This window comes from Oncorhynchus kisutch, linkage group LG29 (genome assembly GCF_002021735.2).
Source record: "Oncorhynchus kisutch isolate 150728-3 linkage group LG29, Okis_V2, whole genome shotgun sequence".
Taxonomy (NCBI): domain Eukaryota; kingdom Metazoa; phylum Chordata; class Actinopteri; order Salmoniformes; family Salmonidae; genus Oncorhynchus; species Oncorhynchus kisutch.
In genome coordinates this window covers 20,653,559-20,678,149 of record NC_034202.2, presented here as the reverse complement: position 1 = coordinate 20,678,149, position 24,591 = coordinate 20,653,559, and the positions used below count along the sequence as shown (strand labels likewise).

Below are 24,591 nucleotides of genomic sequence, written 5' to 3'. Positions count from 1 at the left end.
ACCTGCACCAGGCTGGGAAGACTGAATCTGCAATAGGTAAGCAGCTTGATTTGAAGAAATCAACTGTGGGAGCAATTATTAGGAAATGGAAGACATACAAGACAACTGATAATCTCCCTCAACCTGGGGCTCCACACAAGATCTCACCCCATGGGGTCAAAATGATCACAAGAACGGTGAGCAAAAATCCCAGAACCACACAGGGGGACCTAGTGAATGACCAGCAGAGAGCTGGGACCAAAGTAACAAAGCCTACCATCAGTAACACACTACACCGCCAGGGACTCAAATCATGCAGTGCCAGACATGTCCCCCTGCTTAAGCCAGTACATGTCCAGGCCCGTCTGAAGTTTGCTAGAGAGCATTTGGATGATCCAGAAGAAGATTGGGAGAATGTCATATGGTCAGAACTTTTTGGTAAAAACTCAACTCGTCGTGTTTGGAGGACAAAGAATGCTGAGTTGCATCCAAAGAACACCATACCTACTGTGAAGCATGGGGGTGGAAACATCATTCTTTGGGGCTGTTTTTCTGCAAAGGGACCAGGATGACTGATCCATGTAAAGGAAAGAATGAATGGGGCCATGTATCGTGAGATTTTGAGTGAAAACCTCCTTCCATCAGCAAGGGCATTGAAGATGAAAGGTGGCTGGGTCTTTCAGCATGACAATGATCCCAAACACACCGCCCGGGCAACGAAGGAGTGGCTTCGTAAGAAGCATTTCAAGGTCCTGGAGTGGCTTAGCCATTCTCCAGATCTCAACCCCATAGAAAATCTTTGGAGGGAGTTGAAAGTCCGTGTTGCCCAGCAACAGCCCCAAAACATCACTGCTCTAGAGGAGATCTGCATGGAGGAATGGGCCGAAATACCAGCAACAGTGTGTGAAAACCTTGTGAAGACTTACAGAAAACGTTTGACTTCTGTCATTGCCAACAAAGGTTATATAACAATGTATTGAGATAAACTTTTGTTATTGACCAAATACTTATTTTACACCACAAATAAATTCATAAGAAATCCTACAATGTGATTTTCTGGATTTGCTTTTCTCATTTTGTCTGTCATAGTTGAAGTGTACCTATGATGAAAATTACAGGCCTCTCTCATCTTTTTAAGTAGGAGAACTTGCACAATTGGTGGCTGACTAAATACTTTTTTGCCCCACTGTATATACACTGGGACGGAGATTTGTCTTCCAACAAGACAATAATCCAAAACATAAAGCAAAATCTACAATGGAATGGTTCAAAAATAAACATATCCAGGTGTTAGAATGGCCAAGTCAAAGTCCAGACCTGAATCCAATCGAGAATCTGTGGAAAGAACTGAAAACTGCTGTTCACAAATGCTCTCCATCCAACCTCACTGAGCTCAAGCTGTTTTGCAAGGAGGAATGGGAAAAAATTTCAGTCTCTCGATGTGCAAAACTGATAGAGACATACCCCAAGCGACTTACAGCTGTAATCGAAGCAAAAGGTGGCGCTACAAAGTATTAACTTAAGGGGGCTGAATAATTTTGCACGCCCAATTTTTCAGTTTTTGATTTGTTAAAAAAGTTTGAAATATCCAATAAATGTCGTTCCACTTCATGATTGTGTCCCACTTGGTGTTGATTCTTCACAAAAAAATACAGTTTTATATCTTTATGTTTGAAGCCTGAAATGTGGCAAAAGTTCGCAAAGTTCAAGGGGGCCGAATACTTTCGCAAGGCACTGTAGGTACACACATGTAGACGCACCCGCGCAAGCACGCAGACACTTGCAGACACAGTAGGTACCATACCGTTCCTCTCAAAGCCATTCCATCTTTGATGACCAAAAGGTCATATTGTATATCAAGAGACGAAAGTGAAAAGGGAATCTCAGGGTCGTCTGTGTGTCAAGTGTGTTTGTGATGCTGTCTTTTCCAGTAAAAATGTTAAACAGAAAGAAGAAGTGGTTCTGCCAACCCAGTATTTGGGTAAATGTCCAGATTTCAGACTGGTCCAGACTTGAATTACACATAGAGTCGCTTCGGAAAGTATTCAGACCCCTTGACTTTTACCATATTTTGTTATGTTACAGCCATATTCTAAAATTGATTAAATAGTTTTTTCCCTCATAAATCTACACACAATACCCCATAATGACAAAGCAAAAACAGTTTTTTATAAATGTTTGCTAATTTATCATTTAAAAAAAACAACTGAAATCAGTGGAGGCTCCTCAGAGGAGGAAGGGGTCCATCCTCCTCAGTGACATTTCATACAAATAAAAATAGTGAAACATTAAAAAAGTTACCCTTTTAAATATATTCATTTGTCACCAAATAATTGATTAAAATACACCGTTTTGCAATGAAAGCCTACAGTAGCCTCAACGGCACTCTCTGGGGTAGCACAATCAAGTGAAATAGGCAAAAGAACATTTACATTTAAAGCAATAAAGAAATTGAATAAATAACTGATAAATAAATGTAAACATGATTTTCAAACCATTTAAATATAATACATAGAAATGTTGTGGGACTATAGTAGATGAAGAATCAATATTTTTTAGATTGAGTATTTATTGGGTCATTATGTTAGTATATTCTGTATTTTGTAATAGTGTGTTATATGTGAAAATGTGTTCCTATTATAAATTGTATTTTAATCTTTAAAGACTCTTGGAAGATTAGTCCAAATGGGGACTAAAAGAGATACAAATCAAATCATGGTGTTGCTGGAGGACAGCTAGCTTCTGTCCTCCTCTGGCTACATTAACTTCAATAAAAAACCTAGGAAGTTCGTTGTCCTCACCCCCTTCCATATACATATATGGTAATTATGACCATGTCCGGAGGACGTCCTCCAACCAATCAAAGCTTTTGCAGTATGAACTGACATGTTGTCTATCCAATCATAGAATTAGAATCAGAGAACAAACCTAGTGAGTTGTTTTGGGATTGTGCCACAAAGAGCATTATGGGGGTTCGAGAGGTGTTGAGAGGCTTGATGACATTGTTTGATAGAGATTATGAGTTTAGAGGGAGAGTTGAGGATTTATTTTTATATTATTCAATTCATATTTGTCACGTTCTGACCTTAGTTCCTTTTTTATGTCTCTGTTTTAGTTTGGTCAGGGCGTGAGTTGGGTTGGGCATTCTATGTTTTGATTTCTATGTTTGTATTTCTGTGTTTGGCCTGGTATGGTTCCCAATCAGAGGCAGCTGTCGATCGTTGTCTCTGAATGAGAACCATACTTAGGTAGCCTGTTTTTCCCATTTTGAGTTGTGGGTGATTGTTTTCTGTCTCTGTGTCTGCACCAGACAGAACTGTTTCGTTTTCTTTCGTTCTCTTGTTATTTAGTTTTTGTGTTCAGTTTAAATAAATATTAACATGGACACGTACCGCGCTGCATATTGGTCCGATCCTTCCTACTCCTCCTCAGAAGAGGAGAATCGTTACAATATTAGTTTTTTCAAATTACAGGAGATGGAGGAGGTATATTATAGTTTTCTTGGTTTTAGAACTTTATTTTTGTATTCATTTAGTGCAATTTATTTACATTAGCTTTGCTAACTTCAGTAGCTAGCTAGCTACCAGCACGAGTATGCAGTTTCATCCGCTAGAATGGTAGAATGGCCAACGCTGCCAAAAATGTTGTGGACTTTTTCTTGAAGAACCCCTTTTTTTGTATTTTTACCTTTATTTAACTAGGCAAGTCAGTTAAGAACAAATTCTTATTTTCAATGACGGACTAGGAACAGTGGGTTAACTGCCTGTTCAGGGGCAGATCGACAGATTTGTACCTTGTCAGCTCAGGGGTTTTAACTTACAACCTTCTGGTTACTAGTCCAACGCTCTAAACACTCTGTCAGCATCGATGGGGTGCATTGCTGCACAGCTATTTTCAGAGATGTTCGATCGGGTTCAAGTCTGGGCTCTGGCTGGGCAACTCAAGGACATTAAGAGACTTGTCCCGAAGCCACTCCTGTGTTGTCTTGGCTGTGTGCTTCGCCCAGGTCTGAGATCCTAAGCGCTCTGGAGCAGGTTTTCATCTAGGATCTCTCTGTACTTTGCTCCGTTTATCTTTGCCTCGATCCTGACAAGTCTCCCTGCCGCTGAAAAACATCCCCTCAGCATGATGCTGCCACCACCACGCTTCACAGTAGGGATGGTGCCCGGTTTCCTCCAGATGTGACGCTTGGCATTCAGGCCAAAGAGTTCAATCTTGGTTTCATCAGACCAGAATCTTGTTTCTTATGGTCTGAGGGTCCGTAGGTACCTTTTTGGCAAACTCATATCGGGCCATCATGTGCCTTTTACTTGATGAGTGGCTTCCGCCTGGCCACTCTACCATAAAGGCCTAATTGGTGGAGTGCTGCAGAGATGGTTGTCCTTCTGGAAGGTTCTCCCATCTCCAAAGAGGAGCTCTGTCAGAGTGACCATCGGGTTCTTGGACACCTCCCTGACCAAGGCCCTTCTTCCCTGTCTGCTCAGTTTTCCCGTCGGCCAGCTCTAGGAAGAGTCTTGGTGGTTCGAAACTTCTTCCATTTAAGATTGATGGAGGCCACTGTGTTCTTGGGGACCTTCAATGCTCTAGAAAATGTGTTGGTACCCTTCCCTAGATCTGTGTCTCAACACAATCCTGTCTCAGAGCTCTATGGACAATTCCTTTGACCTCATGGCTTGGTTTTTGTTTTGACATGCACTTTCAACTGTGGGACCTTATATAGACAGGTGTGTGCCTTTCCAAATCATGTCCAATAAATTGAATTTACCTCAGGTGGACTCCAGTCAAGTTGTTGAAACATCTCAAGTATGATCAATGAAAACATGATGCATCTGAGCTCAATTTCAAGTCTCGTAGCAAAGGGTCTGAATACTTATGTAAAGCTATTTCTGTTTTTTGTTTTTAATACATTTGCCCCCCCAAAAAACCTTTTTGCTTTGTCATTATGGGGTATTGTGTGTAGATTGCTGACGAAACTGTTTTATTTCATCCATTTTAGAATAAGGCTGTAACGTAACAAATGTGGAAAATGTGTGAATATTTTCCGAAGGCACTGTATACATGCTTATTTTTTGTGTGACCAAGGTTTAAAGCTCACAAGCTGGGCTGTGTTAAAGTTCTGTATCTGTTGTTTCATATGCTTCCATCTTCCATCTTGATTCTATTATATGATACACCAAAAAGTATCATCTTTCGTTGATATATATCAGTTATTTTCACATTAGTAAAAATAACATATGCATCACATATAACAGAGTGCAGAACAAGATGGAATTCGAATAATCAATCAATGAATATTGGAACACTCTGACAAAAGCCTCTACACAATAATACTATGACTAATGGCTGGTGTTGGCACATCCAAGTGTGTTTCTGTGTGAGTCTGTGTCTGTGTGTGTGTGTGTGTGCTCTCAAGTCTGTATGTGTGTGTGTGTGTGTGTGTGTGTGTGTGTGTGTGTGTGTGTGTGTGTGTGTGTGTGTGTGTGTGTGTTTACGACAGTGCATGCTCAAGTGTGTATACAGTTTGTGTGCTTGGAGTTTCCTTCTTTAAAATCTTTACAGCTGCCTCTCTCTCCTCCAGAGTTGGTTTAACAACCCCTGGCTACTAGGCCTAATTCAAGCCAGACAGACACACAGTCCCATCCCCTTTCTTCTCACCCTTTTACCCAGGATGACCCTACATATAGTATAACACTATCTACCAAGAATGCAATTAGGCTCATACAGAACTAGCCGTACTGCTGGCATCTCTGACAGGACTATTGTAGCCACTCCAGGCAGTAACTGGAGTTTCCCTCCAAAACATCCCAGTAGTATCAGACATACAATTGTATACCACCTGGAAGAAATGGGCTCTTTCAAGTACAGAGTTGAGAGTGTGGTTGTTTTTCACGTTCCTCAAGCCGTCAGGCCAGGAGTTTTTTCCTTGACCATGTGACCTGACCAGGAAACACTCCTGGCCATAATTCTAACACACGCACGCACAAACACTTTTATAGTGTTCATTTCATGAACTGTTGTACAATATGATATAAAGCACTGGGCCTTTAAGGGACATTCCACTTAACTTCCTCACCCCAATAACTTCTCTGCCGATCAGCCTTTTATTTCAATTATGCATTTTACTGGAGTTTTAGTTTTTTCCCTCTAATTCACCATGTTTTCCTTCATCTTTGTGTAAATCCCCAATCATTCGTTTATCTCTCTTAAAAACCTGATTATGTTTTTTTGTACGGTTTTGTTTTATAAACATTGGAAGTGGGAGGTGCCTACAAGCCTATCTGGGTTTACATGTATATTTATGAATTTAGCAGATGCTCTTATCCAGAGGGACATACAGTAGCGAGTGAATACAATTTCATACTTTATCTTTTTGTACTGGTCCCCCGTGGGAACTGAACCAACAACCCTGGCATTTTAAGCACCATGCTCTACCAACTGAGCCACACGGGCCCTCTCCTGCATGTGATTTTTGTTTACGTTTTAAACCTTCATCATATTGTTTTGTATTTTCTTGTCTGCAAATAAATAAATACAAATAAATAAAGATCAATACAAATAATACTGTAACGGATTACATTTAGAAAGTAACCTACCCAACCCCCCCCCCCCCCCCCCCCCCCCCACCCACTCTCCACACACAGGTTATCAGCGGAGACATCTGGGACACAAATGGATTGCATTATAAAAAACACAAATAGGCGTGGGGGAACATATTGTTTTGGAGATAGCATCATCTGAGAGGCGGAGTTCCAGTAACCACTTTGACGACACCGGTGAAGCAAGAATGTAGTCGGCTAATGGAAGGAGATAGAATTGTGCTTCACACTGCACTTTTTAACCTCTCGAGCACAGGGACCAGGGAGTGGAGGAGAAGAGAGGGGGGGGGGGGTGAAAAGAAGGAAGAAAAAAGAGGATGTCATTGTATTGTCCCCAAGTTACGACAAGGGAAGGGGCATCTGAGGTGAGCTGAAGTTGTCTTTTGCTCTTTCTTTCTTTCTTTCTTTCTTTCTTTTTCCCCTCTCTTTTTTAATTCCCTCCCTCCCTCCACAGTCCTGAATAATTGCCCCTGCTGCAAGAGCCTTCAAATACCGATTTCTCATGTAGTTTACACACCCTCTCCCACCCCATCTCTCCTCCCTCTTTCTCTCTCAAGTAAATCCTTCAATCCTTCATCCCTAAGCGAGTTACCATTGACACATTAATCAACATCATGCCCTGTCAATTAAACGTAAAGCTGTTAAGTCTGATGGTCAGATGGTAATGAAGCGAATTTCTCACAGCTGGTAGTAACATATTTCATCGTGTAATAGACCTGAACAGCTTGCATCCCAAATGGGCCACACTAATAGTTTGTTTACATACACCAAAATGCTTTTCAACTGAAATGACCCGTACCATTCGTGTGTTGGTGCATACGTATATGGGCGTAGTGCTGACATGCTCGTGAATAGAGAACCGACATACAGGAAACACACAAACACCTAGCCATATGGACATGATGCTCCTGAGTTGTGTATGTAGTCTGACTATAAGTCTGACTATGCAAACACATATACACAAAGAACAAGTGTGTGTGTGTGTGCGCATGTGTGCGCGTGTGAATGGGCTTATATGTGTGTGTGTGTGTGTGTGTGTGTGTGTGTGTGTGTGTGTGTGTGTGTGTGTGTGTGTGTGTGTGTGTGTGTGTGTGCGTGCGTGCGTGCGTGCGTGGGTGGGTGCATGTGTGTGTGTACAGTATGCTTCCCCTGCCCCCTGCTCCAGTCAGATCCCCCACATAACCACTTCCACATGTTCATCCTCACCAACATAAAACCAGTTGAGGTGGTGCTCCATTATGTTAATAGCCAGAGCAAACAGGAGGGAGTGCCCCGGTACTGACGCTGGAATCCAGACCCAAAACAAAACATCATTCATTCACTCCGTCTATATGGGTCACTCCACCTCACTAATTTAATTTCTCTCTCTCTCTTTCTCTGTCTTGTGTTCTCTCACTCTTTCTTGTGTTCTCTCTATCTCTTTCTCTCTCTCACATACAAACAATCCCGCTCTCTTTCTCTCCCTCTCTGCCTTTCTCTTACTTTCTGCGCCCCTTGTCTCTTCCTCTCTCTCTCTCCGGCTCGCTCTCTGTCTCCCCCACTCCCTCTCTCTCTCTGCCTCTCTCTCTCTGCCTCTCTCTCTCTCTCTCTCTCTCTCTCTGTGTGTGTGTGTGTTTTAGGGAGCATTAATTGATTAGCTTGCAGGTCTGTTAACAGAGCCTGGGAGGGGGATAAAGCTCTGGTGCTGTTGTCTTTACGAGCCCTCTGTGGGAGTGAACGAGTTTTACTGCGTGGCTGTGAACTAACATCTTTGTTTGTTTAGGGTGGTTTGTGCTTGCCTGCATGCTTCTGTTGTTGGTGTTTGTGTGTCAATGTCTGTGCTCCCCGTCTGTTGAGTGTCTGGTGTGTGGGGGGTTGATGCTGAGACATCTTGGTAAACCTGAAAGCTCTTGCTCCAGTAGCGTGAGAAATGCTCTCACACACACGTCTTACATGGATTTTTTTTGCCCTCAGCACAGTGTCGTAATGCAAAGTAACGATTTTAGTGCACATTCAGATTTGCTGCAGTGTATTTCATCTCAGCAAACACCACAAACATATCCATTAACATACAGACACATTACAACACTCTGTGAGGATGACTTCACTGTGTGAGTGGGGAGGGAGGGAGGAGTTGTGGGAGGGAAGGCAAGAAGGGGAGGAGGGAGGAAAGAAGGGAGGGGGGCGCAGTGAGCAGAGAGTACCTGGTGATGTCATCGTCCCAGTGAAGCAGAAATACATAGCTATTGTTGCAGGTGATGGTGCAGCACAGAAAGACTAAACATAGATATTGTGTGTGTGTGTGTGTGTGAGTCTCCGTGTGTGTGTGTGCGTGCGTGTTTGCTTACACGTGAACATGCATGTGTGTTTGTCTATCTGTGTGTGGCAGTGTGTATGTGTGTGAGCGTATGTGTATCTGTGCATGCTTGTGTGTGAACATATATATGTGTGTGTGTTAGAAAATGTTTGCTCTGAGGTGCATTTGCATCCGTGTCTCATTTTGTGTGCGTGTGTCTGACCATGTGGCCCCACATGTCTGCCTGTGTGCATACCTGAGTCTTGATGATGTCATCGTCTCTGTGGACCTGCAGGACGTAGCCAGAGTTACAGGTGATGGTGCAGCGAGCTCCGTTGAAGAAGCCCAGACTGCTGCACTTGAGCTCTGCATTGCGGATCAGCGGATCCTGGCAGTCGATGGCCTCACACGAGTAATGGACACAGCTAGAGGGACACACACATGCACAACAGGGGAGAATTGGTACCCGTATAATAATGCACATAGTAGCTACATATATACTGCATGTAAGGGGGTATAAAGGACACAACTGGAGGAGGGAAGAAAATACAAATAAGAAAACTTGTATCAGAATCAGCATCACAGTGTGGCTGCAAACACAGCCAGACACAGCCCAGTTAAATTCACATGCACAGTGGATGGACAATGCATACATTACAATACAAAGTACACAAACACACCGTGCCACGCTGCATTCACCTGGCTGCCCTAGAAGTGGGACCATGACAGTGTCCCGAATGGCACCCTATTCCCTACATAGTATGGTACACTACTTTTGACCAGGCCCATATAGGGTACCCATAGGACTCTAGTCCAAGGTAGTGCTCTATATAGAGAGAACAGGGCACCATTTGGGACGCTGCCATGAGGCAAAGCCCCACAGAACATCCTCCCAGACCTCATCCAGTACAGTCGTCCAGACATACAGACTAGTATGAATAATAAAACAAAGAGACTTCCACAGCTGACAGGCCAGGGGGTTGAGGCGGTTCAGAAACCATATGCTAGTGGAGGGACTGCTGATGGTACAGGGACGGAGAAGCACCAGTCAAATAGACAGACATGAGTTCTTCATCAGGCACCTTCGCAGTGCCCCCTTCCTCTGTAGGTAGGCTGGATCGTCAACTCCCGAAAGTGTAGCACCAACCTGGATGATGCTTCGGTGGCTGTAGGCTACACATAGGTACTAGTCCGGTACAGTCCCCATATGAGCACAACCTCCACATCTGTCTTCATCATAGCATGGAGAACACACAGCTAGTTATTGAATGTATCTCCTCTTTCCATGAAGATACGCTGTGTTAAAAAGATGGACGCTACCAGAACCAACAACTCAATGGGAGTAAGTGTCTTGAATCAGAAGTATAGGGCTGCTGCTTTGGAGGTAAGATTCTCTGGGGCTAGCTGCTCAGTTCAGGCTGGGCTGAGGTTAGGTGGAGTAGCTACAAGTTAGCAACAAGGTAATGCTTAGTGAGACCCCATCGTGCTGTATAAAGGCTAGATAGATAGATACCTTGTAGCTGTGTATCAGCAATCTCACCGTTTAAAAGCACACAAGACACAAACACATGGAAAATCGATGGGATCAAATAAAACAAATGGGAATATGAATTAACCAAGAAAGTGTTCACATATGGTCAGAGTGAATGTCTGTGTGCTTGCATGTGCATGCTTTTGAGTCTGTGTGTCCAGATGTGTGTGTTTGTCTCTGTGTCTGCATACACACGTGTGTGGGAGTGTGGTTGATGAATTAAGAGGAACAGGATATTATAAGCAGACTACAATGGCAGAGTCTGGCCAAGCACTACGTTGGTAGCAGTCAGCTGACTTTTTTTCCTGCTCAAGGAATGCGGGGACGCCCGAGGCTGTCTTTTACAACAGTCGGCCTACTGTAGGCTTCCCCTATGAAGCTCGAAGAGGGAATCTGAGTACCAAGTGGCACCCTATTCCCTATGTAGTGCACTACTTTTGACCAGCAGTGCGCTATACAGGGAATAGGGTGCCATTTGGGACGCAGAAGAAAGAGGGCATTCGAAAAAAAGCGTTGCTGAGGAAGTTTGTTCAACTCTGCTGTGATGCATGACAGGAACATCTCTTTTATTCTCCCTCTCTTTTTGTCTTCCTTTCTGTCACCTTTTCTTGAGCTCTTCATCTTCCTCTCCATCTTCCTCTCCATCATATATCCTCTAATTGGTACCTCTATTGTTCTCTATCTCCCTCTCACAAACCTTATCCCCTTTTTTCTCCCCCCCCCCCTCTCTACCTCCCTCCCTCTCATCCCACCTCAACAACAAACTCAGATCCTCTAAGCGTATGGAGAGAACTCAGACGCAAACGTAAACCGACGCTCGTTGTAAATCCAAACTCCCCGCTTGAGCTACAGTGTTTACATTTCAGGATCCTTAGCTGAGAAGGTGGAAAGAAACCGGCTTTATAGTCAGCTTAACACTGATTTGTTTTCAATCCACTTTACATTACATCAACCACAAGGCATAAAGCATATCCAGTTCTAAATATGGTTTCTGCTATGTCTCTTAGATTGGGGGGGGTAACTTACAATGGCATATACATTCAAATGAAAAAACGATTGAAAAATCAACAACTACAAGGGGCTGCCACAAAGTCACTATCTCATCACTCAACATCTGAACCTTCACTGGAGACAAGGACAAATGGGGGGGGGGGGAAGACTCCACACTCACACTCAAACAATCTGCCAGTACCCCTCAAATCCTCTCGTTTAAAGGAAGGGATGAAGAAGGCAAGGAACAGAGAGAAGGAAAGAGCGTGGAACATAAGACTGAGTCATGTTAATAGCTCCTGTTGTTAACAACTTAGGGAATAAGGGACTTGGTGTTTTGTAGCGGTAGAATTATTACGGGAAATCGGCTGTTTGGTTGGAGAGAGGGAGGAGGGAAAGGAGGAGGAGAGCAAAGAGAAGGGAAGAAGTATAGGTAGTAGGGGAAGAGGTGGAGAAGAGAACATGGGAGGAGAAGAGCTGAAAGAGGAGGAGAGGGAGAGGGCGGGGAGCGGAGGGAGATGGAAGAAGAGGGAGGAAGGGAAAAGGAGGGAGAATGAGGAGAAAGAATAGGGTGGAGGAGAAGTGAAGGTCAGAGAGTATGAGGAGAAAGAGGAAGAGCGCTCTAGCTTAAGACTCCCTGGACTAAATCCCTTCTAGAGACTCAGGGGCCTTGGAGGGAGCAGTAGAAGCAGGGAGCCGCCAAATAGATCACATTCACACAGTCAAAACCACCTTAGATATGGCTCCCGCTGAGCACAATAAACCCCAAATATGCCAATACAAGGAGCCATAATACTAGGCAATTACTAATTACTAATGATTGAACTGATCCTCTGGGTCGGCATGGAAACTCCCACCACCAGCCTCCCACCAGAGCTCTGCTGCAGGAACAGTCAAAAACAGGATACGTCCCAAATGGCACCCTATTTCCTATATAGTGCACCACTTTTAACCAGGGCCCATAGTGCACTGTGTAGGGAATATGGTGCCATTTGGGATACAAACCAGTTTTAGCGCAAACGGTCCAACAGGAGGGCATGAAATGTGCACTAGTACATTTGTTTGAATGGTTTGAACCTTCATTCATCACATGTTCAGTCTCATTGAGATTAAATGTCAATTGCAAAAGAGATCTACTGCTTTTTCGTCTTGCATGTGATCTATTGCAATTGTGTTAATAACCTATCGATTCAATCTTATATGGACCAGGGAGGATTTCTTCACTAAGACAATGAAATGAGCTACATGTATGGTATGGTATGGTATGGTATGGTATGGTAGTTGGAATTGGGGCTAGTAGTCTACAGAGCATCCAGAATGTTTGCTATGTAAATCTACTGTATCAGAACTCAGTACTGAAATATTCTATAGCAAACCAAAGAAATGCCACCACACATATCAGTACTAAGCTAAATGACATGTGAGTTGTTGAATTTGACAACTCAGTAGAATGGGTCACAACTCTGAGGAGGGCAACTTGTCTTTGTGGCATCAAACAATTTCCTGTCGAGAGCAGATAAGTCCCACCATCCAATTAGCTTGTCTCATTTGCTTCACTGGCAAACAACAAAAGCCACAAATGGCCCTATTTTTTATGACAGCCCCCTGACAAAACTCTTTGAGGCCTGTGTGTGTGTGTGTGTGTGTGTGTGTGTGTGTGTGTGTGTGTGTGTGTGTGTGTGTGTGTGTGTGTGTGTGTGTGTGTGTGTGTGTGTGTGTGTGTGTGTGTGTGTGAGAGAGAGAGAGGGGTATGGGGGAGTCTAAAGCGGAAGCACACAGAGGACCACATAGCAGGGGCCTTGTGTGTGAGTGCACATGCTCATGTGCACATGTGCACTCCCCCTGTGAGCTCCCTGCCCCCTCCTCACCTCTGACCCATGGGGTTGTAGATCTCGTTGCTCTGGCACCCGCTGATGGTGATTGGGTCAAAGAACTGGAAGGAGCGCAGGCCCACGCCAGAGATGGCTACCAGGTGGGAGCGGAACTCGACCAGGATGGCCTTGGTGTGGTAGAAGGCCACACTCAGGTCATGGCTCACTGGGATTACCAGGGGGTTGGTCCTGCAGCTCAGACGCCAATCGCCTGGAAGGAGGCAACAGGGATAGGGAGGGAGGGAGATAGATAGAGGAAGGAGGGATGAAGAGGGATGCGGGAAAAAAAGTGTGTTTAAAGTGTGCGACTAAAGTGTGTTTAAGAGATCTTTCCATGCTTCTACAGTTCTGTAGGTTGTAGATACTGACCTAAGCTGTGGATGACCTCCTTGGTGTCCACCAGTTTAACAGTGATGTTGCACTGCGTCTGGTCGATGTAGCCCGTACCATCTGCAGCTAGGTGGATTATCACAGCAGCAGCCACCATGGGGTGGGAGAAGTTGGCCTGGACGAGGAGGGAACACTTACTTTCAGTGCTCTAAACTATCAACACTATACACCTTCATATAGGGCAGATTACTATCTGGAGAAATGCTTAGGAAAGTTAAGCTTTTGCGTAAATCTTCCGAATGTGGATTTAGGTCCACATGGGTCAGTCTCAGCCTTTCGCCCACCCATATCCCATGATCTTTAACCTTTGGCCTGTGACCTACCTTGAGCCAGTACTGAGGGTATCTGGAGGACTGCAGGGCCTCTCTGCAGGGGAACCAGGCGTACTGGGACACTCCGTCAGAAAGGTCAAATACCTTGGACTGGCATGTCTGATAACACACACAGAGAGACAGAGACAGAGAGACAGAGAGAGAGAAAGATACAGAGAGAGAGAGCGAGAGAGAGGGGGGAGAGAGAGAGAGAGACAGAGAGAGACAGAGAAAGAGAGAGAGACAGACAGACAGACAGACAGACAGACAGACAGACAGACAGACAGACAGACAGACAGACAGACAGACAGACAGACAGACAGACAGACAGACAGACAGACAGACAGACAGACAGACAGACAGACAGACAGACAGACAGACAGACAGACAGACAGACAGACAGACAGACAGACAGACAGACAGACAGAGAGAGAGAGAGAGAGAGAGAGAGAGACAGAGATAGAGAGAGAGAGAGAGACAGAGATAGAGAGACAGACAGACAGACAGACAGAGAGAGAGAGAGAGAGAGAGAGAGAGAGAGAGAGAGAGAGAGAGAGAGAGAGAGAGAGAGAGAGAGAGAGAGAGAGAGAGAGAGAGAGAGAGAGAGATTAAGATTGATTACCCCAAACATTTCACAATATTTGCACATAATAATTGCACACATTTTGTGGAAACGTAATGTTTCTTTAGTCTTTTACTGAAACAAGATATTTTGCATGTTGATTTTCAGATTATGAATCAAGTCAATGTAAATTGGCATCATTAGAAAGTGTCTATTTTTCTCTGATGTTTCTCTTATTCTCGTAGGTTGAGATGTGTTCAAAGCCCTGGCAACAGGGTCATTTCTGGAGTTCTGTAATAGTGTGAGGAAGTTGCTAGGGAAAACAAGGCTGTGTAGATACGGCACACATTGTGGGGCAGTGTAACACACAAAGCAAGTTAACGCACTGAAAAAACAGGCAGTCTGTGGAGAGGGGAGCTTTTGATCCTCTCTCTTTATCTCTCTCTTTCTAAATCTCTCACTCTCCATCACTCCCCTTTATCCTTCTATCCATCACTCCCTTTTATCCTCTCCGTCACTCATTCGTTCTCTCTCCCCAATCCTCTCTCTCTACCCCTCCACCCATTCACTTTCTTTCTCTCCCTATCCCAGCTCTTTTCAGACTCAGAGCCAGATGTCAACTCGTAAGGCCTGAACACCTCTTGGCCTTCTGAGTTGACAGCTCTATGTACTTCATCCTCTCTACCTGCCTCTGTATGAGGGCTGCTTAGGTAAGGAAGGGCACAGAGGTGAGGCTGTTTGTGTTGTTTGTTGTCTCTCTTCACAGTGCGGAGGGGTCATCTGAGACCAGTAGAAGCTGGTGAACCACGTTGGAGCTAGCGATGGGGGGAAAGAGTACAGACACAGGCACAAGGACAGTTTCGCAAGGATGCCAGTGAAATCCGACACCTGTAACCAGAGACGTCCACCCAGAGCTAGACAACCCAACTGCGGTGATGAAAACTACCCAGAAGCCCTTCAGGCAATCTATCTGTCCCCTGGATCTGCCGATGTGACAGTTATGGATGGGCAGAGGAGGGAGCTGAGGTGGTAAAGACCAGATGGCCTGCTCACAAAGGTTCCCAGCCACCCGTGTGTTTCTGTTGTTTTTTGTTGATATTCTTCATGGTGCTTCTCCCTTAAATGCACTGGGGTCTGAGAGTTGCTAGGGCTCCTCTTCCTGCTGCTGACCAACCAGAGCGAATATTGCACAGGTGACAGCCAACGCGGGCCAAACCAATGACTTATTTATGTAAACACAGGTGGCACTGAGTCCCCCCCCCCGCCCCCGGGTGTTTTTATAACACCCCACCGTGTTCAACAGACAGAGCCAGCACAGTGTAATCACATGCCAAACATCCTCTCTAACAAACAGCCATAAAGAGCAATGCCGGTAGGAGGGATTGACCAGCCTCCAAAGTCCTGTTACTCCCCAGCCTCCTCCTGTACAATGGCAAGAGTCAAACTAGTCCAAATAAGATCTGTCATTCATTTGATTTGGTCACTAGGTTGTAAGTATAGCCCGCAGGAGGTGTGTGGGTGCGCTCGTGTTTGCGTGCGTATGTGTTTGTAGGAGGGCGTGTTTGCGTGCGTATGTGTGTGTGAGTGTATACATGTGTGTGTGTGTGTGTGTGTGTGTGTGTGTGTGAGTGTATACATGTGTGTGTGTGTGAGTGTATACATGCGAATGTGTGTGTGTGAGTGTATACATGTGTGTGTGTGTATACATTTTTTATTTTTTTTAACCTTTATTTAACTAGGCAGGTCAGTTAAGAACAAATTCTTATTTTCAATGACGGCCTAGGAACAGTGGGTTAACTGCCTGTTCAAGGGCAGAACGACAGATTTGTACCTTGTCAGCTCGGGGATTTGAACTTGCAACCTTCCGGTTACTAGTCCGACGCTCTAACCACTAGGCTACCCTGCCGCCCCACACATGTGTGTGTGTGTGTGTGTGTGTGTGAGTGTATACATGTGTGTGTGTGAGTGTATACATGTGTGTGTGTGTGTGTGTGAGGGTATACATGCGAATGTGTGTGTGTGAGTGTATACATGTGTGTGTGTGTGTGTGTGTGTGTGTGTGTGTGTGTGTGTGTGTGTGTGTGTGTGGGGGGGGGGGGGGGGGGGGGGGGTATGGGGGAGTCTAAAGCGGAAGCACACAGAGGACCACATAGCAGGGTCCTTGCATCATGGAGTAAACCACAGGAGAGCAGCCAAGCAAGGTCTCTAACATAAGCAGCACACAGGGAAAAATACACCAATAAAACAAATGGGGGACAATAAAACGTCGGAGAGGGAAAGGAAGAACAACACTCTGGAGTCTAAACCTAGAGCCCTTTTGTTTGCGCTCCTTTCGTTATGGCAGTAAAAAGTCCTCTGCCCGCGCCGATCGACTAAATTGCTTGACTACAGCGACAACATTACGGCACGAGTTGTTGACAAAAGACTATTTTAGGTCTCCGTGTTGCAAGAGAGAGGGAGAGAGAAAGAGAGACAGAGAAAGAAGGACCGACAGTTAGAATGAAGCATTAAAGCGTTATAAAAGATGAGAATAACATTGCCTTAGTGATTACAACCTTCTGCAGTTTCATCACCATTGTATCAGCGTAAAGACAAGGCCATGTGATCACAGACCGCTTTTACTGACACGTCTCAAGGGGGGCTTGCTATATGTGTAAACAGAAGGAGGGAGGGAGAGACGGCACCCATTTCTCATTCTCTCTGCGCAGCTCAAACTGGGTGTTTGGAAGTTAATTACAAGCAAATAACCTAAAGCCTACGGTTCCCTGAACAACACAGCAGCAGCATTGAGGAAGGTGCTCTAAGCTCTGCGCTGTTGTGTTCCCCCCCCCCCTCTAACCCTCCACCGGTCCTTAATTCAGACCAGCTGTCTGCTTACGAGAGGTGACATGGCAGACAACAGCCAGCCCCCGGTCTGCAGACACATGCTGTTGTTTGTAAATCACCACTTAAGATAAAAGGAGGAAAGGAGAGACGAGGGGAGTCAGGCAGCAAGCAGAGCAATCTCATTGTGTGTGTGTGAGAGAGAGAGAGAGATCCCAAGGATGCAGGTTGGCTGCCCTAACCACCACACGAGAACAAGCTACGTGAGAAAGCTCCATTTGAAGGCACTTGCAGCCAGGGCAATAATTCAGGGCTGTAGAGAGAGGGAGGGAGGAAGAGAGAGAGAGAGGGAGAGAGAGAGAGAGAGAGAGAGAGATGGGGCAGGAGAGAGAGAGAGAGAGAGAGAGAGAGAGAGAGAGAGAGAGAGAAAGCTTTGACTATGTACAGACTTAGTGAGCATAGCCTTGCTATTGAGAAAGGCCGCCGTAGACAGACATGGCTCTCAAGAGAAGACAGGCTATGTGCTCACTGCCCACAAAATGAGGTGGAAACTGAGCTGCACTTCCTAACCTCCTGCCCAATGTATGACCATATTAGAGAGCCATATTTCCCTCATAGATCCACAAAGAATTCAAAAAACAAATCCAAGTTTGATAAACTCCCATACAGTGGGGCAAAAAAGTATTTAGTCAGCCACCAATTGCAAGTTCTCCCACTTAAAAAGATGAGAGAGGCCTGTAATTTTCATCATAGGTACACTTCAACTATGACAGACAAAATGAGAAAAAAATTCCAGAAAATCACATTGTAGGATTTTTTATGAATTTATTTGCAAATTATGGTGGAAAATAAGTATTTGGTCAATAACAAAAGTTTATCTCAATAATTTGTTATATACCCTTTGTTGGCAATGACAGAGGTCAAACGTTTCCTGTAAGTCTTCACAAGGTTTTCACACACTGTTGCTGGTATTTTGGCCCATTCCTCCATGCAGATCTCCTCTAGAGCAGTGATGTTTTGGGGCTGTTGCTGGGCAACACAGACTTTCAACTCCCTCCAAAGATTTTCTATGGGGTTGAGATCTGGAGACTGGCTAGGCCACTCCAGGACTTTGAAATGCTTCTTACGAAGCCACTCTTTCGTTGCCCGGGCGGTGTGTTTGGGATCATTGTCATGCTGAAAGACCCAGCCACGTTTCATCTTCAATGCCCTTGCTGATGGAAGGAGGTTTTCACTCAAAATCTCACGATACATGGCCCCATTCATTCTTTCCTTTACACGGATCAGTCGTCCTGGTCCCTTTGCAGAAAAACAGACCCAAAGCATGATGTTTCCACTCCCATGCTTCACAGTAGGTATGGTGTTCTTTGGATGCAACTCAGCATTCTTTGTCCTCCAAGTTCGAGTTGAGTTTTTACCAAAACGTTCTATTTTGGTTTCATCTGACCATATGACATTCTCACAATCTTCTTCTGGATCATCCAAATGCTCTCTAGCAAACTTCAGATGGGCCTGGACATGTACAGGCTTAAGCAGGGGGACACGTCTGGCACTGCAGGATTTGAGTCCCTGGCGGCGTAGTGTGTTACTGATGGTAGGCTTTGTTACTTTGGTCCCAGCTCTCTGCAGGTCATTCACTAGGTCCCCCCGTGTGGTTCTGGGATTTTTGCTCACCGTTCTTGTGATCATTTGACCCCACGGGGTGAGAACTTGCGTGGAGCCCCAGATCGAGGGAGATTATCAGTGGTCTTGTATGTCTTTCATTTCCTAATAATTGCTCCCACAGTTGATTTCTTCAAACCAAGCTGCTTACCTATTGCAGATTCAGTTTTCCCAGCCTGGTGCAGGTCTACAATTTTGTTTCTGGTGTCCTTTGACAACTCTTTGGTCTTGGCCATAGTGGAGTTTGGAGTGTGACTGTTTGAGGTTGTGGACAGGTGTCTTTTATACTGATAACAAGTTCAAACAGGTGCCATTAATACAGGTAACAAGTGGAGGACAGAGGAGCCTTTTAAAGAAGAAGTTACAGGTCTGTGAGAGCCAGAAATCTTGCTTGTTTGTAGGTGACCAAATACTTATTTTCCACCATAATTTGCAAATAAATTCATAAAAAATCCTACAATGTGATTTTCTGGATTTTTTTCTCATTTTGTCTGTCATAGTTGAAATGTACCTATGGTGAAAATTACAGGCCTCTCTCGTCTTTTTAAGTGGGAGAACTTGCACAATTGGTGGCTGACTAAATACTTTTTTTGCCCCACTGTATCACCTGGGTGGAATTTCACAGTGTGCCATCACAGCAGCAAGATTTGTGACCTGTTGCCACAAGAAAAGGGCAACCAGTGAAGAACAAACACCATTGTAAATACAACCCATATTTCTGCTTATTTATTTTCCCTTGGTTTCTTTAACCATTTGTACATTGTTACAACACTGTATATATATATTATATATATAATATGACATTTGTAATGTCTTTATAGTTTTGAAACTGCTGTATATGTAATGTTTACTGTTAATTTTTATTGTTTATTTCACTTTTGTATATTATCTACTTCACTTGCTTTGGCAATGTTAACACATGTTTCCCATGCCAATAAAGCCCCTTGAATTGAATTGAATTGAGAGAGAGCATGAGAGAGCATTAGCCACAGCCAGGCTGGGAGTACAGGCAGGCACCAACCATAGCACCAACCTCACCTTTACACCAGACACACACAGCCAGGCTGGGAGTAGAGAGAGGTCCCAACCATAACAACCAACCTCAGCCTTAGACCGAAACACACAGTCAAGATGGAAGGGAGAGGGCCCCAACCATATCCTACCAACCCCAATCCCAGGTTTATAGCTATAAACACACAGTCAGGCTAGCTGGAACAGAGAGACGGAGAGACCCCAAGCCTAACCCCAAACCCAACAGTAACCTCAGCCACCCAAGAGCAGCCCACTCTTGCTGCAGAGTGATGTCACACTTCCTCTTTCTCTCTATCCTCATGGTCATCCTGCAGAGGAGAGTACCTGCAGCATCCCTCCGGCTACACATGGCTGCTTCAGTTCATCAGTTGAAAATAGCCCATACCTGTAAATCTTTACATTGATATGTATAAATAGCATCTCAACAAGCCAAAAACATTGATGTTGCTTCTCAACAGAACGGTCCATATTCTGCTCCTGTGTATTGTAAACGCAGCTCATGAAAGGCCTATTCAGGGCGAGGGGGTGACCCCATTTGGCCTCTCAGGATTGGTCATGAAAAGTGAAGCTTTGGAACACGGCGCCCTAGCTGACTACCCCTGGTTTCCTCTCTGCCCGTCTGCCCCTCCCTACGTACACTGGATTCAACACACATTACAGCACATTTGGGGAACGGATGTTTCTTATTTGGCCACGGATCCCAAATGTGTTTATTTATTCAATCGAAACACATTCAGTAAACAGCGGCTTGGCTTCTTTTCTTTTCTCTTTTCTTCATCCCCGCTTTGTTTTGTGAAAATTAGCATAAATTAGAGCTCCATCGGGCAGGAAGGAGTGAGCATCTGTGAGACATTTTGCGGGTCGAGTCCTGTGCGAGGTTCAAAACACCATTGTTTACTGGATGCTGGTGAGTGCCTGACGTGTGAGGTAATGTCCTGTCACAGAGGAGAAATGGCTCCACTGCCCCACCCTTACAGCCATGCGCACAGTCCCATTGGCCACTGAGCTAATAACGGGGCTTATACGGCCACGCTCCAGCCTCCACATGCTCAGCGAGTAAGCTGAGGGCAAAGCAATAGTGTGGTCCACCTACTCCCCTGATCTCATCTGTCAAGACCTAAGCAATGGCTGGTGCTGAGACCACAGAAGCAGGGTTGGTGGGTGCACCAGTGGCAGGCCAACCAGCCGATCGCAGATTGATTCAGATGGCAAGGGATTCCTGGCTTTTTCTGTCAAAATTCCACCCTCACATCAATGGCCTTCACTCAACGGGTCCAACACTACGTGTTAACAGCTCAAAATGTAAATGGGGGCTGCTGATACCTCCAGAATCCGACCTGATGTTGTTACCAGATGGTCCCCTTAATGATAATTGAAACGGGAGAATGCCGGAACGTCATTCGTTTTCATTTTATGTTACCACATGCTTATGTCACTGTCTGCGAGCCTGATGAGGAGTGTGGTTTGGAATGGGTTTATAGCGCGAGGGAAACGTGGTCTTCCTTGTAGCTCCTCTGTGAGAGAACAGCACGGAGCTGTCAGCTACAGCTGGTGTTTGTAGCTGCCTGCATACGCTGCACTTCTGGGACTCGGAACAAAACTACTCCGGTGATTGTTTCCTGGTTTTTACTTACAGTCTTTTATACTCCTCCTCTTCTCTCATTTTCTTCTCTCCTGGTCTTCTAGTTATGGTGAGTTACCTGAAGGGCTGCGCTGTCTTAGATTCCTGCGAGACAGAAGCTCTATCTATAGCTTCCATAACTCCATGCCAGTGCACATATATTTGTGTGATGTGTTAAATGCCTGGGTTACAGCGTCCTATCCAGGTGATTATTTGTGGCGTCATCGGACTGCTCCTAAAGTTATCCTGTAGTCTGCCTGGGATCCATTATTGAAAGACTGGGGTTCTCTAGGGCTCTGGACCGGGGGTTGCGTCAGAGACTGCTGGGCAGCATCCATCCCCTGAGAAATCACCTGGCTCAACATTAAATGGTTTACTGTAATATGCGCTGCTGGTTGCTAGCTCTGATCCAAATTCCCCAATGAAATAACCCCCCAGATTTAACCCAGCTAAAATAATTATCCCATGGTGTTACTGTGTGTGAACATTATGTTCCTCTGCACAAAGTCAGGAGTGATACATGGAATCCTCGGGGACCACAACTATAATCCTGCATGAAGCACGGTCGACTGTAGCTGCTGCTGCTGGACGGACTAACTGTGTGGGCAGTGTGTGTGTGTGTGGGGGGGGGGGGGGGTGTCCGGTCTGTGTATGTCTAAGGAGGCTGCCGAGGGGAGAATACTCTCATGATAATGTTTAGAATGGCACAAATAGAATCAAACACATGGAAACCATGTGTTCAATGTACAGTATTTGATACCATTCCACTTATTCAGGTCCAGTCCTTAACACGAGCCCTTTCTCCCCAATTAGGTGCCACCAACCTCCTGTGGCGTATGTGTGTGTGTGTGTGTGTGTGTGTGTGTGTGTGTGTGTGTGTGTGTGTGTGTGTGTGTGCGTGTGCGTGTGCGTGTATGTGTGTGTGTGTGCGTGTGCGAGTGTGTGTGTGCGTGTGCGTGTGCGTGTGTGCGTGTGCGTGTGCGTGTGTGTGTGTGTGTGCGTGTGTGTGCGTGTGCGTGTGCGTACATAGATTTGTATGTTCCATGGGAAAGCAAGGACATATACGTTGAGGAGCTTGCAAAAGCAGCCCCTCAACACTGGTCTTGTATATGCATCGAGTTATGACATAAACATTGTACAACAAAAGATGAAGCTAGCAGTAGAGATGAATTGGCCACGAAAGACATTTAAAATGTTCAAGGATGCAGATGTGGGTCACAGGAGATTGGTGGCACCTTAATTGGGGAGGATGGGCTTGTGGTAATGGCTGGAGTGGAATGAGTGGAATGGTATTAAATACATCAAACACATGGTTTCCATCTGAGTGAGTCTTAGTCTTAAATCATTTTCCACACGTGGTCTGTGCCTGTATTTAGTTTTCATGCTAGTGAGGGCCGAGAATCCACTCTCACATAGGTACGTGGTTGCAAAGGGCATCAGTGTCTTAACAGCGCGATTTGCCAAGGCAGGATACTCTGAGTGCAGACCAATCCAGAAATCTGGCAGTGGCTTCTGATTAAATATGAAAGGGATAACGAATCCAGTTGTTTGTGTCATCCGTTTCGGGAAAGCACCTGCGTAATTGCGCACCAAACACACCCAGGTGCTTTGCTATATCACATTTGACATTGTCTGTAAGCTTGAGTTCATTTGCACACAAAAAATACTTGTTACTGCAGACAGAGAAGAGCTCCAACTTCTTAATCTTAGCCTCAATTTTGTCCCGCACATTGAATATAGTTGCGGAGAGTCCCTGTAATCCTAGCTTCAGATGATTCAGGCGAGAAAAAACATCACCCAGATAGGCCAGTCGTGTGAGAAACTTGTCATCATGCACGCGGTCAGACAAGTGAAAGTTATGGTCAGTAAAGTAAACTTTAAGCTCGTCTCTCATTTTTTTTAAACCTGTCAAACCTTGCCCCCGTGATAACCAGCGCACTTCTGTATGTTGTAAAAGCGTTACATGGTCGCTGCCCATATCATTGCATAGTGCAGAAAATACACAAGAGTTCAGGGGCCTTGCTTTAACAAAGTTAACCATTTTCACTGTAGTGTCCAAAACGTCTTTCAAGCTGTCAGGCATTCCCTTGGCAGCAAGGGTCTCTCGGTGGATGCTGCAGTGTACCCAAGTGGCGTCGGGAGCAACTGCTCTCAAGCGTGTTACCACTCCACTATGTCTCCCTGTCATGGCTTTTGCGCCATCAGTACAGATACCAACACATCTTGACCAACAAAGTCCATTTGATGTCACAAAGCTGTCCAGTACTTTACAAATATCCTCTCCTGATGTCCTGGATTCCAGTGGTTTGCAGAAGAGGATGTCTTCCTTAATTGACCCACCCCCCCCATAAATGTAATGGACACAAACCAGGAGCTGTGTCAGGCCCGCCAGGTCTGTTGACTCATCCAGCCGTAACACATGGAATTCACTGGCTTGTATGCAAAGCAGTAATTGTTTTAAAACATCTCCTGCCATGTCAATGATGCGTCATGAAACAGTGTCGTTTGATGAAGACATTGTCTGTATAGTTTTTTGGGCCTTTTCCCCAACTATTGTCCCAGCCATATCCGCTTCAGCAGGAAGAATTAAGACCGCAAGAGTGAAGGTTTCATTGAGTTGTGAGATAGTACTTTTGCACATATAACACACTGTGGCTGAGGAATGGCACTACTCCCAATATAAGTGAAGCCCAAATCAATATAGTTCTCGTCATATTTGCGCCTCTTCGATTGTCCAACGTCCCTGTCTGTTGTTTGGTGCTTTCCCGGGTAAGGGTAGCCCTTCATCTGCATCAGATTCACAACTGTCAGTGTCCATGCTAGCTGGGCTAACAACAAATGTAGGATTGCTGATGCTAGCGTTGGATGTGCTCGTGGAAGCAGAACAACTTGTGTCGTCGACAGGTGCAGGTGTAGTACTGCTGGCAGTAGCAGTAATAGCAGTAGAG

General features: G+C 45.1%; 1 protein-coding gene across 1 annotated transcript in view; it reads right to left on the bottom strand.

Moving 5' to 3' along the window:
* Positions 1–24,591, bottom strand: part of LOC109874377 (pappalysin-1-like) — a 126,572-nt gene that overhangs the window by 33,566 nt on the left and 68,415 nt on the right. The window contains 4 exon segments of the mRNA XM_031809557.1: positions 9,107–9,275; positions 13,240–13,453; positions 13,612–13,747; positions 13,956–14,063. Coding sequence (XP_031665417.1) covers positions 9,107–9,275; positions 13,240–13,453; positions 13,612–13,747; positions 13,956–14,063 — 627 coding nt within the window.